The 24,870-nt window shown below is 40.1% G+C and overlaps 1 protein-coding gene across 4 annotated transcripts in view; it reads left to right on the forward strand.

Annotated features, from left to right (window-relative positions):
* Window positions 1-24,870, forward strand: part of PPP3CA (protein phosphatase 3 catalytic subunit alpha) — a 182,757-nt gene that overhangs the window by 103,065 nt on the left and 54,822 nt on the right. For all 4 annotated transcript variants that reach the window (XM_081020323.1, XM_081020325.1, XM_081020324.1 and 1 more), the window contains exon 3: window positions 9,815-9,939. In XM_081020323.1, the coding sequence (XP_080876449.1) occupies window positions 9,815-9,939 (125 nt within the window). The remainder of the gene's footprint in view (window positions 1-9,814; window positions 9,940-24,870) is intronic.

Consider the following 24,870-nt stretch of genomic DNA (forward strand, 5'->3'; position numbering starts at 1 on the left):
ACTGATTGTACTACTTTTGCAAAGTTTACATATATTAATTTATTTTTTATTATATATTGCTCTTGATAGGGAAGAAAATTATTGATTGCTAAGATATCCTAAAGGGCCAGTTTTGCCCAGAAGCAGGCAATAAGCATGTTAGTTGGGAGTTGCATTGAGTTCTGTTTTAAAACAAGATTAAGTTACCCTCTCCTCACCACCACCAGTGAAATGGAATTGGTTTGTCTCAAGTCGGGAACAGTCTTTGCTAATGTCCTGCAATACTAATATCACTCATGATAGTGTTCATGAATCCATGTAAATTCCCACATCCATTGCAGTCAAGATGCTTCCATCTCTAGTCACTCAGAAAAAGTGTTCACCAGTGACTCTAAGGTAAAGGTAAAGGGACCCCTGACTATTAGGCCAAGTCGTGACCGACTCTGGGGTTGCGGCGCTCATCACCAGTGACTCTAGGATGGTGCAAATTGTGTCCACAAATATCCCAGCATAGTGCCAACCAAACAACCCCACAATAACACAGCAATCAATGATACAATCGCAAACACAAAAATATCAGCTTCACCCACAGTTAAGCATTCTTACATTCAGTTTATTTCATTGGGATATATTAAAAAATACTGACATGTGTAACTGTTTGTCTGAAAGCAATTGAACATAGATAGTTGCCTCACCTTTTCTGGATTATGGTTAAAGTTGGTGCCATTTGTTTTAATAAATCTCTTTTGTTGTGTTTGAATTCTACTGTCTGCTACCAACTATGTGCTTTTTCAAGACCTCCTTATTGTGCATCATCTCACAATCCTAATTTACACACACTCTTGACTGAATGAAGGATCTCAAAGAAGTTTATTATTTGAAGAGCAGGGAATCCATCAAAAACATGTAAAACCAAAGTTAAGCATTTTTTTTCAACTACACTAGTGTGTGTTTTAAGTAAACCTGTAGAATATGCTGGCTCACAAACCAGCAGTAGAATGAGACCATGTAAAATTAATTAACTGTCCACTTCTTAGCAGGTCAGAAATAGGCCATCCTTCAAAAAACCATAAGCAAGCAAGAATGACAGATTGTTCTGGAGAAATCATTTTACTGCTGAATAAACCTTGCTCCTAATAATTAATAATCTCAATTCCAGTGGCTGGAATATCTAAACAGAGCCCTGTCTGATAACACATGAGAAGGATGAAAAGTATATTTTTGTTAACAAAGGGTTCAGTTGTGTTTGAGAGCTCTTCCGTTTTAAAATGTCACGAAGTGAATACTGCAGAATATATTATTTCCTTAATATGTTTTTATACTCTCTATAGATACTCTGTAAAGGATAGCAACAGACTGATAAAATGAATCCATTGATAGTCTTGTTCTGCTCCATGAATTAAGAAATTGCATAGAGTACAGCACAACAATTGTCCTTTGGATTGTTTATACTGGATTCAGTATTATTATTATTATTAAATTTCTATACCGATCTTCATCCGAGCACCACAAGGTGGTTTATAATATATAAACACAAAATAACATAGTAACAAACAAAATCCATCTCTCTCTCTCTCTCTCTCTGTCTCACACACACACACACACACAGAGAGAGAGAGAGAGAGAGAGTGAGAGTGTGTGTTTTTGAAGACCATGGATTGTTTAATTAGCCAAAGGCCTGGGAGAAGAGGAATGTTTTTGCCTGGTGCTTAAATATATGTAACAAAGGCACCAGCCAAGCCTCCTTGGGGAGAGCATTCCACAAGCAAGGAGCCACCACAAAAAGGCCCTCCAGACCTTTCATGGAGGAGGCACATGAAGAAGGGCCTCAGATTCTGATTGCATGGTCTAGGCTGGTTAATATAGGGAGAGGTGGTCCTTAAAATATTGCAAACCTGAAGCATTTAATGCTTTATAGATTAAAACCAGAACTTTGAATTGGACCTGGAAACTAACTGGCAGCCCGTGTAGTTTGGCCAGAACTGGCATAATATGCTCAAACTGTCTTGTCCTGGTGAGCAACCTGGCTGCTGAATTCTGCACTAGCTGAAGTTTCCAAACCGTCTTCAGAGGCAGCTTCACGTATGCTGTGTTGCAGTAAATCTAACCTAGATGTAGGGAAAGGGTTTCTGCACTGTTCAGTGTTTTGAAGGATCTCTGTTAGAGATTGTGTCTTTCAGATACCTCACTGGTTATGTAGTCCCATACAAATAATATTCCATGGCATCTGTTCTAGTGGTGCGGCTCAGGTAATTTTGGACACAGGACTCAAGGGAGTCCCATTGTCCTGCTTCACTTCAATACAAAACATACAGTGAATGTTTCTCCCCCTTGATAATTTGTTAGCTATACTGCTGTTGTTGCTGTTATCATCTTTATCATCATCTGCTACCACTGCCATGGACATATGTTTCTTAATGGGAAGCTTGTCTAGACGTGTATAAGATTGTGCTGTGAATTACAGCTATACAGGACTGCGGGAGATCCTTTGGAGACACAGAAACTCATATATGCTTAGAGACAGTCAGTTTTTTACTTCCACATGATGAGAGACTGCTAGGTGTAATCTGAAACCTACAATATCAAGTAGAATCTGATCTAGTCAAGTCTCCCATGCGCTCTCCTGCATTCCATTTTAGGTTTGATCTGAGATCCAGTCCATGTTTGAAAGGATGCATTCATCATGAAGAGTAGTTTTCTTCAACAAATCAAAACAGTGGCACTTTAAATAAGTGTGTGAGTTCTATCCTTTCTCTATAGCCATGGTAGGAGCAAAAGAAGCACTTCAGAAGGCATTTGATCACAGGGAGGTCCCAGCAGAGAGTCACACAGTAGAGTAAAGAATGCCAAGTAAGAAACATCACAGCCAGATTATGTGTGTTTCTCACAGACCCTTCTGATACTTTGAAGTGAGCAATGGTAGATAGAGGGGGTGTAATTATATTTTTAAAGGAGAGCACCCGGTATTTCAAAAGATCCCAGATCTCTTTGAATGGACTGGATTCTCCCTTTCTCCCCATCCACTCTTGCACAGACGTGTTTCAGACATCAATAACTCCAGTGTCTCTTACTTTGGAAACTTTAATCTGGCCAGCCTAATGCTACACCATCAGTCACACTGCCAGGTTGTTGTTGTTGTTGTTGTTGTTGTTGTTGTTGTTGTTGTTGTTGTTGTTTTGGCTTCTTAACAAGAGGCAAATGCAGCTGGAAAGAGATCACTTTGCAAATTCCCTGCTGCACTTCTCCCAATCTTTTTTAGTAAGGGGGGAAATAGAGTAAAGAGAGGTGCCATGTGTGAATTGTTCCCTCCACCAAACCTTGAGTGGAATCAGTGGGTGTGCCAGGGCAGGACTCCCTAACTTACTGCTCCTGGTTTGGGCTTTGACTCCAAGCACATTGTCTCGTCTTCAAGCAGCTTGAGTTCTTCATCCTGTGAGAGGCTGTGTACACCCCTCAGCTACGTTTGGCCAGCCATGGATCCATCCAAGGCTGAAGAGGGGGGTGTACACTAGCCAGGAGGGAAAAGGAGTACAATATGTCTCTGGGAGGGAACAAGAAGCTGTTGTGATGTTCCACAGCTGGAGGCACAGGAGAGTCCCAGGGAGCCATCAGCAACACTGGAGATGCTGGGGCTGGTTTTGATTTGAATTCTGAATGCATCCCTTAGTTCAGAGCAGAGCTTGAAGTCTTCAAAGCACACCACTTGCAACATCCATGCAAAAAATTGGGAGGGCAAAGAGAATGATAAATACCTGAAGTGAAGCATCAGCTGGCACAAAGTCTCAAGCTTCAGCAATTGTCATTTCCTCAGAATGTCACACATGGCCCAGAGGCATTCTGGGCAAATGAAGACGGCACGCAAATGTAGCCTATGCTGCCCCACCCTGTGAAAATATTTCTAAGAAGAAAAAGAGTCATTTAAATGCCACCCCCTTTTGAGCCTGATAGGTTCACAAAGAATGTCTGCTGTGCTGTTTGTATTTATTCAAAGGTTTTATTGGCAAATTCATATAAGGAAATTCATATGATCATGGGAGGACATCTAACCATACACTTTTCCATTTCCCCCCAATTCAGTTTATTAATCCCAGGATGCTCTGAGAGTACTTTATCAGAGGATGCATGCCAAATTCTTAACAGTTCTCTTCAGAAATTCATTACTGATTTTTAGAAAATTGGACAATCAATTGGACTCAGGTTTCAAGCTTACATTGTATCAAAACCTTCCAGGGCAAAATTCTTTAGGTCTTTGGTAAACAAATAAATCTTTAGATAATTTATTTAGATAATCTCTCCCTCTTAATAGTGTGCTTAATGTCATATTAATTCATCAAACACAAGCCTACCCCAAACAATTTTCATCAGAAAAAGAGTTATTGAATGCATGTTTTCTTGTTCTCTCCCTATTTATTGTTGACTGTGTACTGTTTGCAATGTACGTGATGTTGCAAATGTCCATAAATGTCCTTGATAAACTTATTAGACATGCTTCATGGAACATAAAGATGCGATCTAAGCAGGCTAGGCTTTCTTTTATTTTTAGCAAATCTCTTGCAGGGAGGTGTAAAACAAAAAGATGCACACGGCTTAAACATCAGTTTTGACAACAAGATGCTACTTGTGAAATTTTAGTTTTGACAGCACATGGTCTTGTCAGCTGTATGTATCTGCCAGTACTTGCTCAGCATTGGAAATCATACTGTATCTGTATGTTTTCTTTACCATTTTGGAGCATTCTCTCAGTTTCCTTCTGATTTGATGAAGTTTTGGATTTGATATCCCGCCTTTCACTCCCCTTCAGGAGTCTCAAAGCGGCTAACATTCTCCTTTCCCTTCCTCCCCCACAACAAACACTCTGTGAGGTGAGTGGGGCTGAGAGACTTCAAAGAAGTGTGACTGGCCCAAGGTCATGCAGCAGCTGCATGTGGAGGAGCGGAGACGCGAAACCGGTTCACCAGATAACGAGACTACCGCTCTTAACCACTACATCATACTGGCTCTCTAGAAGCTTTCTGTCTATAGAAGCCTTCTGTGGAGCAGACTGTCAAAAGCTGGGTGCAGTTGTATCTTTCCTGGGCAAGCTTATGTCCTGCTTGTGGGCTGAGACACAGCATCTGGTTAACCACAGTAAGAAACAGGATGCTGAATTAGATATGCCTTTTGCTGGATCTTATGTTTGTAAACTGCTAACAAACAATGAGGTTATCTACCAATGGAATGTATGTGTCAAGCAAGTCCAGCTGTGGTGGCCTCTTTGAACATATAGGTTGTAACTGTTGCTTTCCTCTTGCCCATAGACAAAATTGAGAGTAAACTACGAGCTTTTAAATACCTCATAGTTATCTTTGTAATTGGCTGTAAGAGCAATAACAGCAAGCTGCTCTGAAATTCAGTGTCTCCTGAAGAAAGGATGCCATGAACTCAGCAACTGTTTCTAAACCTCCTTGTTTCATTTCCCATTCATGTTTCCCATTCTTTGTAGAAATATCCCATTGAGATTTTATCTGGGGATGATGGATCCTCTTTTTATTTGTAGCGCACACTGCAGATTTTAAATTAGCCAGTGGAATTCAGCCAAAAATATAGAATGCAGTCTTCCATATGTGACCCGGCCTCTTGTGTGCACATGTACAAAACAAACTCTGGCATGCTTGAAGCTGCTTTGATAAGACAGGAAGCAGGAGGAGGAAGTGGTAACTGTTAACACAGAATGTGGCACCAGAGCCATATGCACCACCCCAGTCATTTATTTCAGCCAACCATTAAATATATGCTTGATGAAGAACCTATTTTTTTTGCTTCTAGATGGCTTGAGGTGCAGTTGGTGCAATCTGTCAAGTTACCCCCATAAAACAACTTGAAAGGTGGAAGCAATTTCTGCTTTATAGCATGAAACAAATATAAATATATTTCCACTGCTATATACTACAGCATTGCTGATGCACATGACAACTCATTATGGCAGAGAGTTTTGGAGATATGGGGAGAAAAGGGTGTGTGCAAGAAAAAGTTGCGTTGTTTAAATGGCACCAGGATGCAAGATAGTCTGTAAATTGATGGGACAGACATAGTGCATCTGCATTTCAGTTAAGAGGGGGATTCTTTTAAGAATTTCACTGTGGGATATACTAGTTCTTATCCAGAAACAACCACAAGGAACAGCTGTTAAGGGCTTAAATTCAACCACTTGGTGTGGGGGTTTTTTTTCTCATACGGATGTCGCACTGTGATGCCACGTGACTGAAGACTGACTGAGCATGTGTGTTTTCATGAAGGCAAAGGAGCCTATTTGGCCTGGCCTCACCCCAGAGTGGCAGGGCCAATAGCAGCTTGTAGCATAATAGCAAGAAGAGTGTTCCCTGTAAGTTAAACGGGAGAGCTCTCCTCTAAAAGCCCTTGGGCTCTGTTTTTGCAGCTTTCAAGATAAAATATTTAATAAGTATCTGTGGGCGGCGAAGCAAGCTTTCATCTCGAAACCCAATAAATAATATTGCATCCATTTGCAGCCATTGAAGAAATCAGATCATGAAAGGATAACTGCATTCAGATACTTTCCTACTGTGCCGATTTTTTCCTCCTCTTTCTCTCAAAATGTATTTTCTGTCATAATAAAGTTGTACTGTGTATACATTTTGATTGCATTAACTGGGAGGTAAGCTGGTAAAATGGATCTAATGGCTTTATTAAACTAAATTGTGCAGAGCAGAGAAATCGCAATGTTCTTAATAGGAGCTACAGAAATTGCTTTTGATAAAAAAATAGAATCTTAAGACATTTCATTAGATTTTAAATACTCGTTTTAATTAAGTTGTCTAATAATTATTTTTTATTGGAATGCAAGGGTTAGTTATTGGTTCTCTTTATGGAGATGGGATAAAGTATGTAGGGGTTTTTTATTTGGAGTTCTATTTTTCACTATAAGCTAATTCTGCATTTGATGTCATTCATTTAATGTTGGATTTGATTATTTGAACACATAGTTGTTTTATGAGTGAGGAAAGGATAGAAGCTTATTCTTGATTTAGGCATAAATCCTATCTATGCTTACCTGGGAGTAACCCTTGTTGAAAACAGTGGCTCTGGCTTCTGAATATACGAAGGTTATATTGGTTATACAACAAATTTCCCCGTTTCCTATTGTCCTCTGAAATGTGTTGCTTTGCAAAGTGAATAGCCTATGTTTCAGGCCCACTTCATCTCATGATGTTTACTATGCTCTGCATATTTAAAGTTTGAAGGCCAGCACCACTGCCTTCTGCTGCTTTCCTTGACTGCCTGATCTCTGTATACATCTGCCATTGCTTTTTATATAGTAAACTATGGATGCGTTTTCATTCATTGATGTTTTCTTCCTTATGCGGGCTTATCTGAGAACAATCCTGAGCCCCTTCTAAAAATCTAAAGGGCCCTGCTGGCTTCTGTTGAAAGACCTATCTAGTATGGGATTCTTCTTCTTGTGGCCAACTAGATACCTCTGGGGAAGTCCACAAGCAAGGTATCTTTCATTGGTCACTAGAAGGTGGTGTTCAGTAGTATCCACTAGAGGCAGTTGATAGCTTTTTCCTCCAGGAATTTCTCTAATCCCCTTCCAAAACCATCCAAGTTGGTGACTACTATGATATCTGTTGGAAGAGAATTTCATAGTTTAACTATGTGCTGTAGGAAGAAGTCCTCTTTTTTTTCTGTCCTGAATTTCCCACAATTCAGTTTCATCAGATGACCCAGTACTGTGAAACATGGAGAAAAGCTACCGGTCTACTTTCTCCACACCGTGCAAAATTTTACGCACCTCTGTCATCCTCCTTGACTCACCTTTATCTAAATGAAAAAGTCCCAAGTGTTCTACCCTTTTATCACACAGTTGCACCTACCCTCTCATATAGCAAAAACTGCTTTATTTCAACCAACATTTTAAGGGCTCTGGTTTTTAAATTTACATATGACTACTGCTGTTTTTCTTTTTGGATTGCTGTTTCTGAAGATGCAGTAACTTTCCCCCCTCAAATATTCATGACTTCCTCCTTCCCCTCATTTAGCTGTGTTTATTACATATTCTTTCAAAGGTGCGATATAACTATTGGAAATCTGTGGCAGACAAATAACATGTAAATGGCCACCAATGAGCTCAGAGCAATAGAATTAGAATAAAGAGTTGACACACATGCATTTTGTGTTTTGAAATCCTCAAGCCACTTACTAGATGTAGAAGAATAGGAGGAAAAACAAGGAATAATTTGCTTTAACAGTAGTAACATTGGTTTCATATATCAACCAATGTGAGTAAGGGCTCCAAGAACATCCTCATTGCCGTAGTTGCTGCATTGATTTCTTGTAGCTGTCAGGCAAGGGCTGTCCTAATGATTAGAGGAGGGGAAAGAAGGTTAATTTGCAGTTTTCCTTTAGATAGTGAGACAGGATAGCATTTGCAGTGCTGTGGGGAAAAAAGACAATAAAATATGAGTAATGTTTGTATTGTATGGCATGGTAAATTTTAGTGCAACCTCGTTAAAAGCACTTGTACAACGCCATAATTTTCTTTCCCTGTAAATAAGTGGCTTTTCTAAGTCCTAATTTTGAGACATTTATCACTCAGTAGTGCATGATCTCCGTAAATAAAGAAGTGTGAACCAGTGAAGTGGCCAAGTTTGCTAATGATGCAAAACCGTTCAGGATTGTTAGAAGGGATTACAAAGAGCTCCAGAAGGACCTCTCCAAACTGAGTGAAAAGGCAGTAAAATGGCAAATGCAATTCAGTATAAACAAGAGTAAAGTGATGCATGTAGGGGGGGTATTAATTTCACATATACACTCAGGGGGTCTGAACTGTCAGTGAGTGACTGACCAGGAGAGAGACCTTAGGGTTGATGATAGCTCAATGAAGATTTAAGCCCAGTGTGCATCAGCTGAGAGAAAATCATTTGGTGCTGGGGATCATTAGGAAAGGAATTGAAAATAAAACTGTTGATATCATGATAATGCTATACAAATCTATAGTGCAGTCGCTTTTTGAATACTATGTACAGTTCTGGTCATCTCACTCAAGAAGGACATTGTAGAGTTGGAAAAGGTTCAGAAACAGGCAACCCAAAATGATGAAGGAAGTGGAGCAACTCCCCTATAAGGAAAGGTTTTGCAATATTGGGACATTTTAGTTTGAGAAAGAGGTGGCATGATATAAAATCAAGCATAACAAGAAGAATTATGTATAGAATTATGCATAACATGAAGAAAGTAGACAGATAAAAGTTTTTCCTCCTTCTTTCAGAACACTAGAACTTGTGCTTTGAGCCGCAAAACCCATCCCCCATGAAAAGTGGAGACAGAATTTAGTTTAAATGTCAATGGGCAAATTTTGGCCACAACTTTATTGAAATACACAAATGTGACTGGTATTGATGTAGGCATTGGTATCAAAACTATATCTGGCTCCTGCCCCACCTTGCAGGAAGCCGGGAAGGGTAAACAACCAGCAGGGGGAACTCCATCAATGTATATTGACTGGTGTTCACCCCTGGGGTTCCCGGGGGGTCCTGGCATGGCCCTAGCCCCTCTCCGGGCTTTGGACACGATCCAGATCCCCAGATTCCTTGACCATGCAACGCTAAGGTTATTGGGGGTTGTAGTCCAACATCTGCAGACTCAACCATAGGAAGCCTAGTTTGGTGGATCGTGCCAGTGCACCCATTGCAGGCAATACCACACTAGACAGGTCTGATGCAAGTTGTTTAGGCCCTAAAACATTACAATAAGCCCTAGGTAAGGATTTAGAAGTATAGCTGTGTTCATAATGTTCTGTATAAATTGGTCTTTCCACTTGTGTGTCTCTCTCTTCCAGTTTGCGGGGACATCCATGGACAATTCTTTGACTTGATGAAGCTCTTTGAAGTGGGAGGCTCTCCTGCCAACACACGATACCTTTTTCTAGGGGACTATGTTGACAGAGGGTACTTCAGTATTGAAGTAAGTTTTATTTCTCACTTTGGCTATGAAGTTAATTTGTGTCTAGATTTATTTGCTTCACTCCCTTCCCCCTTTAAATGTTCTTTTCTAGTGAACACATGGTCACATGTCTTACCGCTATATTGCTATAGCAAATATTGTGTAAATAGATGTTTCACGTGAAATGTACCATTGAATTACTGCAGGCAAGGTGTGTGCATGTTTTCTGGCCATAGTTACAAATTTTGAGCTGCTTTATTTTATTTTCTCAAAACCTGAAACTGTATTTCAATGTGTTAATCTCTAATCATGGCACTGTAAAACAACCTTTGCATTTTGGCTGGAATTAGAGGAAGTATGCAACCATTTTCATCACCTTTGGGCATGAATTTTTCAAACAGCAACCCCTTCATGCAACTTGGTGGTTACTTTTGAAATTAAAGAGGACTTCCAAAAGTAACTTGTGGGCTTGCCTTTCAATGGAAACTGTTATAAAATTGTAGCCCAAGTCTTTTGGTAGGCACCTAAATTAGTTCTTAGGGTCCCCAGAACTGTGAGAGGAGTAGGGGAAACTAATACATGTTGTTAGCCTTCTTGGGTGGGGAATTATTTGTTGGCCACAGCTAAGTTCAGCCGATGCAAGTATTGTAAATCTCCATATTGTAGTGGTTAGTGGGAGAGACATATTTTATCATGGTCACAGAACAGTAAAAGTTGATAGACTTTGGATAATTAATTTACAAAGAAAACATAAGATTAACAGGGGAGCCAAGAGAAAATTTATTTTATCATCTGCTTTATAATTTGTATTGAAGACTTAAAAAAAATCTACCTCTTTAGTAGTGCAGTAAGAGTCATCCCATAAACCGCAAGATAACAGTATTTCAGTGTGCCTTATTGTTAGAGTTCTTAAGAAAGGAAGTGTTAGCCTCTCACTAATATGAAAGAATATAGTCCACAGATATGTTTCTCTTGATTCCACAGGTACAAAGCTGTTCATTAAGTGAGCTTTACTAAATGGGCCACTTAGCAAAATGACAGAACATTAAGATAACCAAGCATAAATGCTCTCCTACTTTTTTGCTCATAACTAAAGCCTGCAAGTATTAAGTTTTGGTGATCCCATAATTTGGAGTACTATTTTAGCCTCATTATCAGCTGCAGTTCTCGGGTGGTGTAAATCTAGGTGTATTAGTCTCTGATTAGCAAAGAATGGAACCTTTTTTAGACTATAGTTATCCAAAGAATCATTTTGCTCATGATCCACATCCAATGGCTAATATAAGAATCCAAGAGAAGTAAGTGGATGTAGTACAGAAGAGGAAAAGTGCAAATGCTACCATTATTTCAGGGCATTCGTCAAAGCTTTATGTTTAATTTATTAAGTTTATATTCTTCCCTTCCTAAATGAAGGGTGCCCAGGGCCGCTAACAACATAAATTCTGAAAAGACCTTATCCAAAACAACAATGAAAATGACAGGTTTTTAAGACCTGTAGTGCCTGAATTTTCCAGTCTTCTTCTGAAGAAATGAACAAATAAAAATTGTCTTTAAATTCTGTCTAAACATGGCCAGAGAAGGAGACTCCCCAGGGGGGAGTTTCAAAGATGGGGTGCTGCAGTAGAGAAAGATTTCTCTTGTGTTCTCATCCTCATTGCCACCCACAACAGGAGTGCTGAGAGAAGGATCTCATCCCCCAGTCATAAACTATAGGTGTGGCATATGGAGAAATGTGCTCCTTCAACTGAAAGTTGAAGTTTAATTTACTGAAAGTTGAAAGTTTAATATTAATATGAAAGTATATTAAAGACAGATAACCATATTCCACACACAGGGTGATAAGCCCAACATCTTTCTGAGGAAATTGGATTAAACCCCTTTCCTATTGAGAGGTTGGAATATTGGATTAAGTCTGGAGAGTCTGGGGTTCCAGTCGCCACTCAGCCATGAAGTTCGCTGCATGACCATGGGCCATTCACTCTTTCCCAACCAACCTTACCTGTCTCACAGGGATATTGTGAGTTTCAGGAGGAGAACTTTGAGCACTGCCTTGAGCCCTTTGGAGGAAAAGCAGGATAAAAATGTACAAAGCAAGATGATAGATAGAAAGATAGATAGATAGATGATAGATAGATAGATAGATAGATAGATAGATAGATGATAGATTAGATAGATAGATAGATAGATAGATAGATAGATAGATGATAGATGATAGATAGATAGATAGATAGATAGATAGATGATAGATAGATATAGATAGATAGATAGATAGATAGATAGATAGATGATAGATAGATAGATGATAGATAGATAGATGATGATAGATAGATGATAGATAGATAGATAGATAGATGATAGATAGATGATAGATAGATAGATAGATAGATAGATGATAGATAGATAGATAACATTGCAAGATTCATTCACTAGGGCTTTACGAAAATCAGTCAGGGTAGTTCTATCACATCCATTGTTTGCAGGCCAGTGCTGAATTTGCCTGACATCACAAACCAGTGGTTACTGATTGTACTCACTGTGCCAGCCTAGTTCTAGAGTCCAGTCAAAAGAGATTTTGTCAAATTGGTCGGTGAACTCCTTTTCACCAGCCTCATGCTTTTTCTGTGCACCCTCTTTTGCTTGAGTATGTTTTGCTTAAAAATAGCTAAAGCAAGCTAAGGATTTAAATCTGTGCTGGATGATTTTGAGGAAATTCTCTTAAACAAGGATAGATTATTGTAGTCCATAATAATTGGAACAGTAATAGGAGGGAATATGTTTGGGCAAACCCCTTAAACCAGGTTTAAAAGCCTCATATTCAAGCCTCTTGTCAAAACTTTGTTGTGGAGACATAGTATATGCTTAGCCAAGGGATCATGGCCAGTATGGGTATAGTAGAAATATAGTTATCTGAACATATGAAATAGTCCTTATAAAATATTAGTTTGTTTTTAAAATTAAAAATAAGTGCCAAGCACACTCCTTAGTTTAGGACAGGCTTATTTCTTATTGAGCAACTGGATTTTATCTGTTAGTGTATTTTCTGCATCTTCAAATATGTAAAATTGAAGAGCACATCTTTATATGTGGAATCTTGAAATAAAAGAGCCAGAGATTTTACAATAAAAGCTGACAGTTTAGGAAAGAGTTTGAATGTCTCCCCACAACCCCAGCTGGCTCCTTGAGGGGCTTGTGAAATTCCCCTTGGGAAGGTTCAATAGCAGAATTAATCTTCTGGAGCAAGTATAATCTACTTTAATGATGAGATCCGCTAAGAAGAGAAACGGTAGATCTTATGGCTTGACAATCCTTTAGGAAGAGATTAGCAGATGCTTTTCTTAAAAGATGTCCTTTCAACTTGGCAAGAAACAATGGGCTGTTTCCAACTAAGTTATCCTCCCTCAGAGTAGCATTGAATAGATCCCAGTGCATTGTCTTTGAATGCACTAAGTCAAATTAAATTATTATAAACTGTCACTTTGCAGCAGCAGGGGAGAATTACAATTATTATTATGAAATTAAAAATGTGTGATCTTTAATGTTGTCTGTAGCATAAATTGTTGCTATTGCTTTGGGTTAATTATATGTCTGGCTTCTTATCTGTACTGAAGGTGGAAAATTTTGACCACCAACATAAAGGCAATGTCTACATTAGCCAAGGTAATAAATTTAGTTATGGAATAGGGGAGGAATTAGTGTCTAGTAAGTTATGTTTTAGACTTGTTAAAGACCTTTATATGAATAATTTCATTTGAAACTAATGCTGTCCGATTTCAGGCTTAGCCACCGTGGTACCCAGAGCTTGCTATATTCCTTGTACAATCTGAACCTGTATCCAGTCCTTTTTAATGCTTTTGATAACGACGTTACCAAAGAAAGAGAGCTTGTGCACTTTAGGGAATTTGCAGTTGACATAAAAGGAGGATATACTGCAAATACCCTTGGGGATAGTATTAGGATTTGAAATTGTCTTGACAAAATGGAGAACTGAATTGAATGAAATTCAGCAGAGGTAAATGCAAAGAATACAGATTGGGGAGGAGCTAACACTATGGAGAATAGTTATCTATGCAGTAGCATTGTTTAGAGTTTGATGGTATATATAGTAGATAACAAGCTTTACGATAAGACAGCAAGACAGCAAATGCCGTACCAGGGTATGATTTCAGTTAGTTTGTGGAGAATGTCCGTAAAGCAGGAAGCCACCCAAAGAAAGCAGATTTGGCTACAATCATACACACACTGGTTGCTTCCAGACTCTGTGTGGGGGCTGCCTCTGAAAACAGTCAAGAATCTTCAGCAGATACAGATTGCAGAAGCCAGACATCTGGTGGGAATAAGCGATCTGTGCATGTAACACCCAACTTATAATACATACCTGTTTGCTCCTCAGCTAAATTCAAAGTACTGGTCTTAACTTTTACAGGTCTTTTTGGTTTGGGGCCAGGCTATTTGAAGGACCACATACACCCTAATGAACCTATCTGGATATCATGCCATGCCATCAGGTCCACCATTATAACAATATGGTTAACAGGTACCAAGGACAGAACCTTCTCAGCAGTTGCTATGGATGGGTGCACCAGTCCAGTCCCATTTTGTTCCCCTTTCCAATGAGTGCGCCATCAGCTTGTTCTGTCCCATTTCCACTTATATGTGCAGGGTTTCTTAATAATAAACACACACACAAACTTTTTTTTTCCTCCTGTGATTTAACCTTTATGAAAAGTGGCCTTTTCCTACTTTTCCTCGTTTAAATTGAAAACACACACACACCAGTGTCCCTGTGACTGCTGGCGACATGCCATCACACCTTGTTGCTCTCAGGGCCATTTACGGCCCTGGCTTTCAAAAATCATTTATTTACAAGGAAAAAAATCACTAAGAAAAATACCACCCCAAAAAGTACAATTAAAAAAACATTAAAACACCATAAAATCATAAATCTTGATCTGGCGCAGCAAAGGTTGTGTTTCTTAGCTGTTCCAAGTGACTTAGTTGGACACACTGTTGGATTCCTACTTCCTATCTCCCCATATTCTTTACATTTCTCATCAACAAAATAGTAGTTATCTGGCCACAGCCTTTTATTTATAAGCAATGTTTGTGCTGAAGTCAAGCTGTGAAACTGGAAGGTGGTCTCCTTTCCAGGAAGGACATAAATGGTCTTTTTTCCTGATTGGCCCTGCCTTCTTCCTGAAGAGGAGTTAACCTTACTCCCTTTTGACCAGAAGAACATGACAAGTCCCAACTTTCTACTCCATACCTTCCTGCCGCCTTTTGTACTAAGCTACACTGTAAGTCAAACCTGAAATGCAATTTGATCTCTTTCCTTTCTTCAACTTGCTAACTCCTGTTCAAATTGTGATCCACTTTAAATCCAGTTGGGTCTCCTCACGCATTGAAGTCATTCTTGCATACAGAATGAGAGAAAACAAGGCACATCTGGTCCACACTGGTTCTTCTTAGCCTTGTTGAATTTTACGTTGTTTTAGCCTTCTGCCGTTTGAGGCTATGTTGCGTAGACTATCCTAATTTTGTTTGAGGGCTTGAACTGAAAGTTCCTTCCACCTCTTTTTTTTCCATGGTGGGTGGAATTCTTGTATGTAGGCTGCAAATAATTTCTTTCAGGTTGAGAGTGCATGAAGGAAATGTCCCTATTGTTAAGAGCAAGGCCTGGAAATTATGCAAGGTGGGTGGAAGAAATTTAATAATGCATTGGAAAGGAAAATAAAGCACTTCAAACTTCTATTAAATACACATGGCAGAAATAAATAAATGCTGTACAGCATAATAAAATCTTGAAGAAATACACACACACACACACACACACTTTTTAAATGCCCTCCTTTCCCATGCATTAAGTGAAGATGTTAGGTTTTGTTTATTCTGATTTGGCTTGCAAATCTTGCAGTATTGTTATTAGGACTTTTTTCTTTTTCCTTTTTTACTCCCTCTTGTGGGCAGGTTGTGGGAAGGAACCTAGATAATGACACACTTGATTAAAGCATACAGATTAGAAAGATGATGAAACGAAGGAAGCACTTCCTATTTGTGCTACTACTGGCCTGCACAACTTGTGACCCATAGTACATAACACAGTGCTTTTGGGTGGTCTTCATATACCTTATCAGTGTTGCTGTCATCCTTCAAACAGCCCTGAAAGGAGAGTATTATTTTTCTAATATTGCATGCCATGAGGCTAGGATGTGGTGCCCCCTTCACAAGATCACATGGTGAGTTTGTGGCAAGAACTCAAACAAGGACTTCTGATTTGTACTAATTAGCCATGTATTATAGCATACCTGGTTCCTGACAATCCCAGGCAAGCAGCAAAACAAGGGGGATATACGAGTTATTTTTTCTTTTCTTTTCTATAATTTTTTATTGAGTTTTTGATAATTTTATACATATAAAACATAGCATTTCAAGCATTAAAATACAAGGTTCTTTTGAACCTTCGGACCTCCTTCCCTCCCTCCATGGATTCCATATTTAAATTTAAATTTGCTGCATCTTTTACCATTATCCATCTATTATATAAACATAATTACCATAAATAATTCCACATTACAAGTGTCATTACACCCCTGCCAAAGATTTTAACTGTTTACAGTGGTCTTTTAAATAAATTACAAATTTACTCCAGTCTTTAGAAAATACTTGATCTTCCTGGTTTCAGATCTTCCTAGTCAGTTTCGCCATCTCCACATACTCCATCAGTTTCATCTGCCATGCTTCTTTTGTTGGTATTTCTCCTTCCTTCCACCTCTGGGCTAGTAGCATTCTTGCTGCCATTGGGGATATATGAGTTCTTGGTAAATAGGTAGTTGTGTAGCTGAGGGGTCTGCATTTGTCAAAAGTGGAGAACCTTTGCTTAGCCAACAGAACAATAATGCTCTGTCCACAGTGGTTTTTCCTCTGGTAAGCTCCCAGTTCAATTGTATGGGTTATATATATATAGTACTGCCCTTGCAAACTGGCCTGTGCTCTTAGATCCTCTTCCATGGTCTTTTGCTCTATGCCGTCTCCTTTCAGGGTATGCCATTCAGCTTCAAGGGAGAGGACATTTTCACAATGGTGCCCTGGCTGTTGAATGCTCTTCCCAAATAAATCTTCCTGCCGCCAACACTTCCATCTTTTTGGCACCAGGTGGAATAATTAAATAAATTGTTATTTATTCATTGCGTTTATTCATTAGAATCATCCCAGGGCACATACAATAGCTACACAGGAAATGCCATGGCCGCATGCAAAATGCAGTCAAGTCGCATAATAAAGAACACAACATTAAAATCACCAGAAGGCTGTACTCATAACAGGTTTCAGGCAGCAGTAACAGTCCATCACGGCTTGACCAATTCAGTGACTTCTAATTTACTCAGTCACATTAACCTGTGGAAATGTCATGGTGGTTTTAAGGGTCTTGTCAGATGCTTTTATCGTTGCTGTATTTTATTGTACTGATTGTATGCTACATTCCACACTAAAATCCAAAAGGACAAAGCCCGGTATATAAACGTTTTATATCTTGTGCTTCTAGGGAGCTTTGAGGATCAAGTGTTTGTCTCTCCCCCTGCCCCCATTAGCTGCATTTGCCTTTTTGAGGGAAGTAGGGCTTTAACTTCAGATCAGACTATTATCATCCCCATCAGATTACAACTTCTAAAATATTTGGAGAATATCTTGTATCTTGCTTTCGTTGGTGCATGCGCGCGCACACAGCTCTTTCATTTCCCTTTGTACCTGTTCATCCCACAATTACAAAGAATGTCAGGCTGTCTGAGTCTTTGAAGAAATGGCAAAGGATTTTAAAGTAATGTTTGGTAGGGGAGAAAGATACAAAGATGGGAGCCAAACTTGAAGTAGTTTTGAAGTCCTTGAATTTATACAGCCTGACCTTATTCCTTAGTCATCCAAAACCTCAAGGCTTGAAATGCCAGCTGGTAGTGAGAGTGTTTTCATGCAGTTTCCCACCATAGATCCTCTACTGGAAGCCTTGCGAAAGCGGCTGATGTTCAGAAATTTCCAGGCTGACTTCCAGGCAGAAAACAGTTCAGAGAGGTCTCTTGAATTTCGTATAGTGAGCTATACGGTGTAAGAACAGCTACTAGCAATTTGTCTGTGTACTGGCTAGTAAATACAGGCTGCATTGTGCAAACACACACACAAACACACATGTACATATATTACTTGCCACTGAAAAACCCTTTCCATCAGTCTTCAAGTGTATTAAAGGGAAACAGAAATCCCACAGCCCAACATTCTGTTCCATTTGTGCTCTGGCACACTCTGAGTTGAAACACTGGCTATTATGAGTCAGATAATGTCCTGGGATTTCTGGAAAAAAGGTAAAAATACAAATTTTCCTAATTGTTCTTGTAATTGGAAAGTGGAGTACTACATGTACTACTGCACATTCCTTAACCAATCTGATATGCTTGACAGTGAGTAACTGGTGCAGTGCTTATTGAGACTGAGATAGCCCAGTCGGTAGAGCATGAGACTCTTAACCTCAGGGTTGTGGGTTTGAGCTCCACGTTGGGCAACAGATTCATGCATTGCAGGGGTTGAAACAGATAACTCTCATGGTCCCTTCATACTCTACAATTCTATGATTCTACGATTCTATACTTCATACTGGGGTAATGGTGGTTTGTGTATGTCATTGCTTCCCCATATGAAAGACTTGCAGCGCATAGAAAACAAGTGTGTTACTGTAAGGGATTAAGTCTACACGCTTATGTAACTGGAATGATAGTAGGTATCAAAATAACAAGTGAGAATCAGTGTATGTGGCCTTCCAGAAGTTGTTGAAATGATTACAGCTCCCATCAGCCCCAGCCAGAATGGCCAGTGGTCAGAAGTTTTAGTCCTGCAATGTCAGGCATGCCATAGGTTTTGCATCCCTGAGCACTACACCAGCACTATTCATGGTTCTTTCTAACTAAGGTTAGCCTTTAATCCAATTTCTACTCCATGCCATGCCCCAGATTTCTCAGCCAGGATTAAGAGACTGGTCATATTACACTTCTACCAGGGTCCCAAGAAGTATTGGTCATGTTTCCTCTCAAATACACCATGAAAAGTGGGGACTTTGTCAATCTCGGGAATTGTGGGTAAATATTTGAGCTAATCAGGCCCATGCAGAAATTTCCCATCATTGACAGACCCAAATGAATCATAATTTCACGCCTAATTGCAAAAATGGTATCGTCAGTTTCTCAAACAAGGTAAGGTTAATGGACATTCCTTCAAAAACAAGTAATTGAGCCATTTGGAAGAAAACCATGGCAAGTATGAATATTATCATATTGTCACGTTAAGAAATTGGTAGTATATGCTTTGGTAATGAAGTCTAGAGATGATGAATGAGCATGCAGATGACAAAACAAAACAGTAGTGTAATTGGGAAATATTCAGCAGATGGTAAAAAGAAACTTTCATGTTCTTCATGTGATTCTCTGATAACAAATTAGTATATATATAAAAAATCAGGCAGAAGCAGGCAGCTACTTTGCCTGTCCTTTAGATATGTGACCATTTAGCAGCAAAACCACATTTCCCTTTTCTTTGAATCACAGAATCATAGAATTGTAGAGTTGGAAGGGACCACAAGGTTATCCAGTCCAAACCCATGCAATGCAGGAATCTTTTGCCCAACGTGGGGTTCAAACACATGACCCTGAGATTAAGAGTCTCAGGCTTTACCTACTGAGCTATCCCGGGCCTATTGAAATGTTCTGCTCCTTAACTTTTTAATAAGGGCTACAATTCAATGATGAAGCAAGTACTTTGCATGAAAAAGATCCTGGGTTCAGTCTACAATATCTGGAGTGTCTGGAGGTGGTTGGAGGATGGATGGCGGCTAACAGATTGAGGTTGAATCCTGACAAGACAGAAGTACTGTTTTAGGGGGACAGGGGGCGAGCGGGTGTGGAAGATTCTCTGGTCCTGAATAGGGTAACTGTGCCCCTGAAGGACCAAGTGCGCAGCTGGGAAGTCATTCTGGTGGCGCAGGACAATTCTGTGTCCAGGGCAGCTGTCTACCAGCTCCATCTGGTACGCAGGCTGAGACCCTATCTGCCCGCAGACTGTCTCACCAGATTGGTGCATGCTCTCGTTATCTCCTGCTTGGACTACTACAATGTGTTCTATGTGGGGCTACCTTTGATGGTGACTCAGAAACTACAACTAATCCAGAATGTGGAAGCTAGACTGGTGACTGGGAGTGGCTGTCAAGACCATATAACAGCAGTACTGAAAGACCTACATTGGCTCCCAGTACGTTTCCAAGCACAATTCAAAGTGTTGGTGCTGACCTTTAAAGCCCTAAAGGACCTCGGCCCAGTATATCTGAAGGAGCGTCTCCACCCCCATTGTTCATCCCGGACACTGGGGTCCAGCTCCAAGGGCCTTCTGGCAGTTCCTTCACTACGAGAAGTGAGGTTACAAGGAACCAGGCAGAGGGCCTTCTTGGTAGTGGCACCCGCCCTGTGGAACACTCTCCCATCAGATGTCTAGGAAATAAACAACTATCTGACTTTTAGAAGACATGTGAAAGGAAATTTATTGGGAAATTTGTAATGTCTGATGTTTTGCAATATTTAATGTGCTGTAAGTCACCCAAAGTGGCTGGGGAAACCCAGCCAGATGGATGGAGTAAAATTAATAAAATTATTATCATCATCATCTCCAGGTAGGCCAGAGAGACACCCCTGTCTGAATCCTTGGGGAGAGTTGTTGCCTTTTAATGTAGATAATAGTGGCCTACAGGGGCCAGTGTCTGGCTTGGCAGCTTCCTGTAACTTACATGATCCCATTTGACAACATCTCTTGGAACACTACTCCATCTCCCAAAAACTAGTGGTGCCTGTACTTCACTTGAACCTCCCTGATGTCCACATATTGGACTCAGTTTCAGAATAGGGCCACTATTTGAACTAATTCAAAGATACTGTGTGCCAGTAGCCATGCGTGCTTATTCTAGATAGCCCAGGCAAGTGCTTATAGGGAGCGAGGGCACATAGTCAGTCTCTACACACACACCTGCTTAATTAACACTGACTGGGATAGCAACAAAGGGAACCCTTCATTTCTTCATATTTACTATTTCCTTCCACTGCTTAAGAAACAGTTTCAGACAGTATGAAGAGAAGAATGGAAGGAAGGTTGCATTCTGTGAATTGGAGGGCTGGATTAGGATTCATTGCCATCAGTTGTTGCCTTGCTCTGACATAGAAGAGAAGTGTAAATCTTAGCTATGTCAAATTCTAAATAATTGCATTTAACAATGCTACAGTTGTTGTGGTCACAATTTAATGACCATTACCATGTGGAGCCTTCATCATAAAAGATATTGTGCATTTTCCAGAAGCATTCAATTGAATCAACACAAAACACTTTAATTAAGCCTCATAGCATCTTTGAGTGGTAAATCAATATTATGATATGTAATCTGTCACATGGATAAATATGCTGAGATACTTGGAAAAATGGGATTCTTGCCTGAGGTCACTCAATTAGTCAGTGACAAAAAGGAAAAGAAAGCTAGCCAGATGGAAGTCCTTTCACTGTTGTAGGCTATAACCACAAAAGAAATGAAAACACCCACTGAAGAATATGAAGGAAATGATTCAACACATTAATGAGAAGCCACGGTGAATGGGCACAAGAAATAACGAAGATATCTCTTGAACAAAAGACAAGGGCAGAACTGCATGTTGCAAAGAGCAGGGGCTGCTGCCAAAAATGTCAGGTTTCCCACTCAGTTCCAGAACATCTAGTCCTGACTATACTATGCACTGGGTTTCTCCAGGCCCACCAGTGGCAGTCAGTGATAAAAAGTGATAAAAAGTTGGGGCAAGGAATTGTATATATAGTGATAATGTTAATGGGTAAAATGAGCTAGATATTACAGAGGGGGACGAGGTTGGGGGCAGCATCAGTGCCAAATCAATCTCTCTCTCTCTCTTTTGTAAAGTAATATCACATTATTGTGTGTCACACCCATCTGAGCAAGTGAGAAAGTTATCTAAGCCTGCAAACAGCCATTGGATTTCTATGTTTAAACAACAACGACCAACTGGGATGTCTCACATGTCAGCTAGTTGGTTTATTGGAAAGTGAAGCCTTATAAGAAGAGGAGTGACAGTAGAAAAATTCAGTGGTAGGAAGTCTGTGACTCACTATGTAGTGACAGGCTTACACAAACCAGAAGAAATGAAGGGGGAGGGGGAAATCACTGCTTTTCAGTTCAGGGAGACAGTTTATATGGTGCAACGAACACATTGTTACGTACTAAGGGCATCTTTAAGCTCTACGTGTTGTTTCGCTTGTATGCTTAAGGTACGGCTGTCCACTTTGGGAAATTTACTTGTGCTCCTACAGAAGTGATACAGCTCTGGCACTGTGCACACTCTACACCATTAAAGCACATTTGAAGTATATTCTCTCCCTCAAAGAATTCTGGGCATTACCCCTCAGAGCATTGCAATCCCCACCATCCCTTTACAAACTACAATGCCCATAATACTTCGAGGGGAGAAAATGTGCTTTAAATGTGCTTTAAACATATTGTATGTACACAACCTAGAGCTGTGAGCTGAAATTCTTTGCTGTGTATTTAGTGAAACAGAACAGCCTGTACTTCCTTCCAGAAAGGTTGGATTACTGGGCAGTTTCATAGTACATGAGTTAGAGGTTTGCTTGTGGCTGCTTGCATCTCCAGCAGTCATGTGATGCCCCTGGGCTTCAGGCATGTTGGTATCCAGTGTAAAAAAGCATTTTCTGTTGAATTAAACTCAGTTTAATGTTGTGAATGGCTAGTTTAGTACTAAGTAAGGCTTTTCCCCCACTGTGTGTGCTGCTCATTCTTTGTCCCACGTATGTCTTACTGGGTTTAGAACACAGCTTAGTCTGTTACATACTGAGGTGTATAGGCACCTGATTAGTTTTCTCAAGAAGAAGAAGCCACATGACTTTTGCAGGAGATATGGTGTGTCTGCTGCACTCAATGCACCTGGGCCAAATCTTGCTTCTGTACCATTGTTGTTGTTTAGTCGTGTCCAACTCTTCGTGACCCCATGGACCAGAGCACACCAGGCACTCCTTTCTTCCACTTCCTCCTGCAGTTTGGTCAAACTCATGTTGGTAGCTTCAAGAACACTGTCCAACCATCTCGTCCTCTGTCATCCCCTTCTCCTTGTGCCCTCCATCTGTCCCAACATCAGGGTCTTTTCCAGGGAGTCTTTTCTTCTCATGAGGTGGCCAAAGTATTGGAACCTCAGGATCTGTCCTTCCAGTGAGTACTCAGGGCTGACTTCCTTAAGAATTCTGTACCATACAGAGTTTTAAGAGTTGTCAGGTGGATGCAGGGAGTAAATCAAATTTGTCCTGAAGTGTGGTGCTTTAAAAAAAGAGTGATGGCCTCAGTTGAGAGAGCCCGAGAAGGTGCTTGCCCATCTGCCTGCCTGCGCCCAAGTAAGCAGGCTGCGTCTTTCATCCCAAGCAAGCAGGCTGCCTCCTTCCTCCCTTCTTTCTGGCCTCACCTCCTGCCCACTCCCTCCCTCCACAGCCCAGCCACCCCTTCTTATTTCAGACATCATGATATATCACTGTATTACAATGGTTTGCTGGTGATATATCACAACGTTGAAAACCGGATATCGCCAGCCCTACCTTGCACAGATCGTCATGATTGTGGCTCCTAAGAAGCCATCCTGAAATTAAGCCTCCTCCTCATTTCAAAAGTTAGAAGGTTTTCCCACATGATTACGGTCTTCTCCCCTGCTAGCGTTTTTGTTCTTTCTCTAAATTGTTTGTTATATGCTGTGTTTCTAGATGTTTCTTTTACCTATGGAAATGTCCAATCCCTCTTCTGAATTTTAAAAAAGTACTGGAAGGAGCGCTGTAGGTTAATGTGCTAGCTTTTGTTAATCAGCATCTCATGCATGAAATAAAGCCTCTGGGAAGCTTTTGTCCTCATTTTTTTCCAAGTATCTAAAGAAGAGATGACTTGGCAATAAGAGTAGCTATAGGGCTGCTTAAAAGAGAGCAACTTCAAAAGTTACATTTTTCTTTCTCTGTTCTCCAGTTCACGTTTGCCTCTCTTTTCTCTGCTCAAGTCTCATTTAATTTTGTGAGGTTTATATGTGGTGAATATGATCTACCACCCTGCCTTCTCTTCACCGCCCCCCCCCCCAGCACACATGCACTACTTAAGGAGATAAAGTCTTTAAAAGAGCATGAAAACATTTTTTGATTCTCTCCAACATCAGTGAGATAAAACAAGAGAGAGCCTACCAAAAACATCACAAATTCTTTTTAAAGGCCCATCTTGGTCGGCAGTTAAAAGGGATAATTTGTCAGATTCTGAGATGACAGAAACCTTTAAAAACCAAATGATGGTTTGTGTTGTTTGTGTATTTGTTACATTTATATCCCACCTTTGCATAAAAAGTGTCCAAAGCATTGTCTGAACTTACACTAGTTTACAAACCATAGTTTTGAAGGGGCTGTTGAGCAACAGTTTGTGCTAACTAGTGTTACGCCAAACTTTCACACCCCATTCAAAGGGCTGCTGGAGTGAAGCAAAGATTGCTTTGAAAAGGGCAGCTGGTAGGTGAAATTTCTCAACAGAAAATTTATATTTTTCCATTTCCTGCTTATAGTGTGCATGCTGAGGTGGTTTTGTTCAATCCCAAAAGCATTTAGAGAAAGTCTTTCACTCACTCAAAGCAGTACAGCTCCTTGCAATGACTCCTGGTCAGGCATCTCTTCTTGAAATGGGGAAGACACCAAAGGTTTGGCACAGCACTAGTGCAAAGTTTGCTGTTGTCTGAAATCACAAATCCTTGGAAAACCACAGTTAAGGTCATTGCTTCCCCTCAAAAGGCTGCTGCATCATGGATATAGAAGTAAATTATGAAAACAGATCAAATGAAAAATGAAAGC

The sequence above is a fragment of the Podarcis pityusensis genome (assembly GCF_964106645.2).
Source record: "Podarcis pityusensis genome assembly, chromosome: 9".
NCBI lineage: Eukaryota > Metazoa > Chordata > Lepidosauria > Squamata > Lacertidae > Podarcis > Podarcis pityusensis.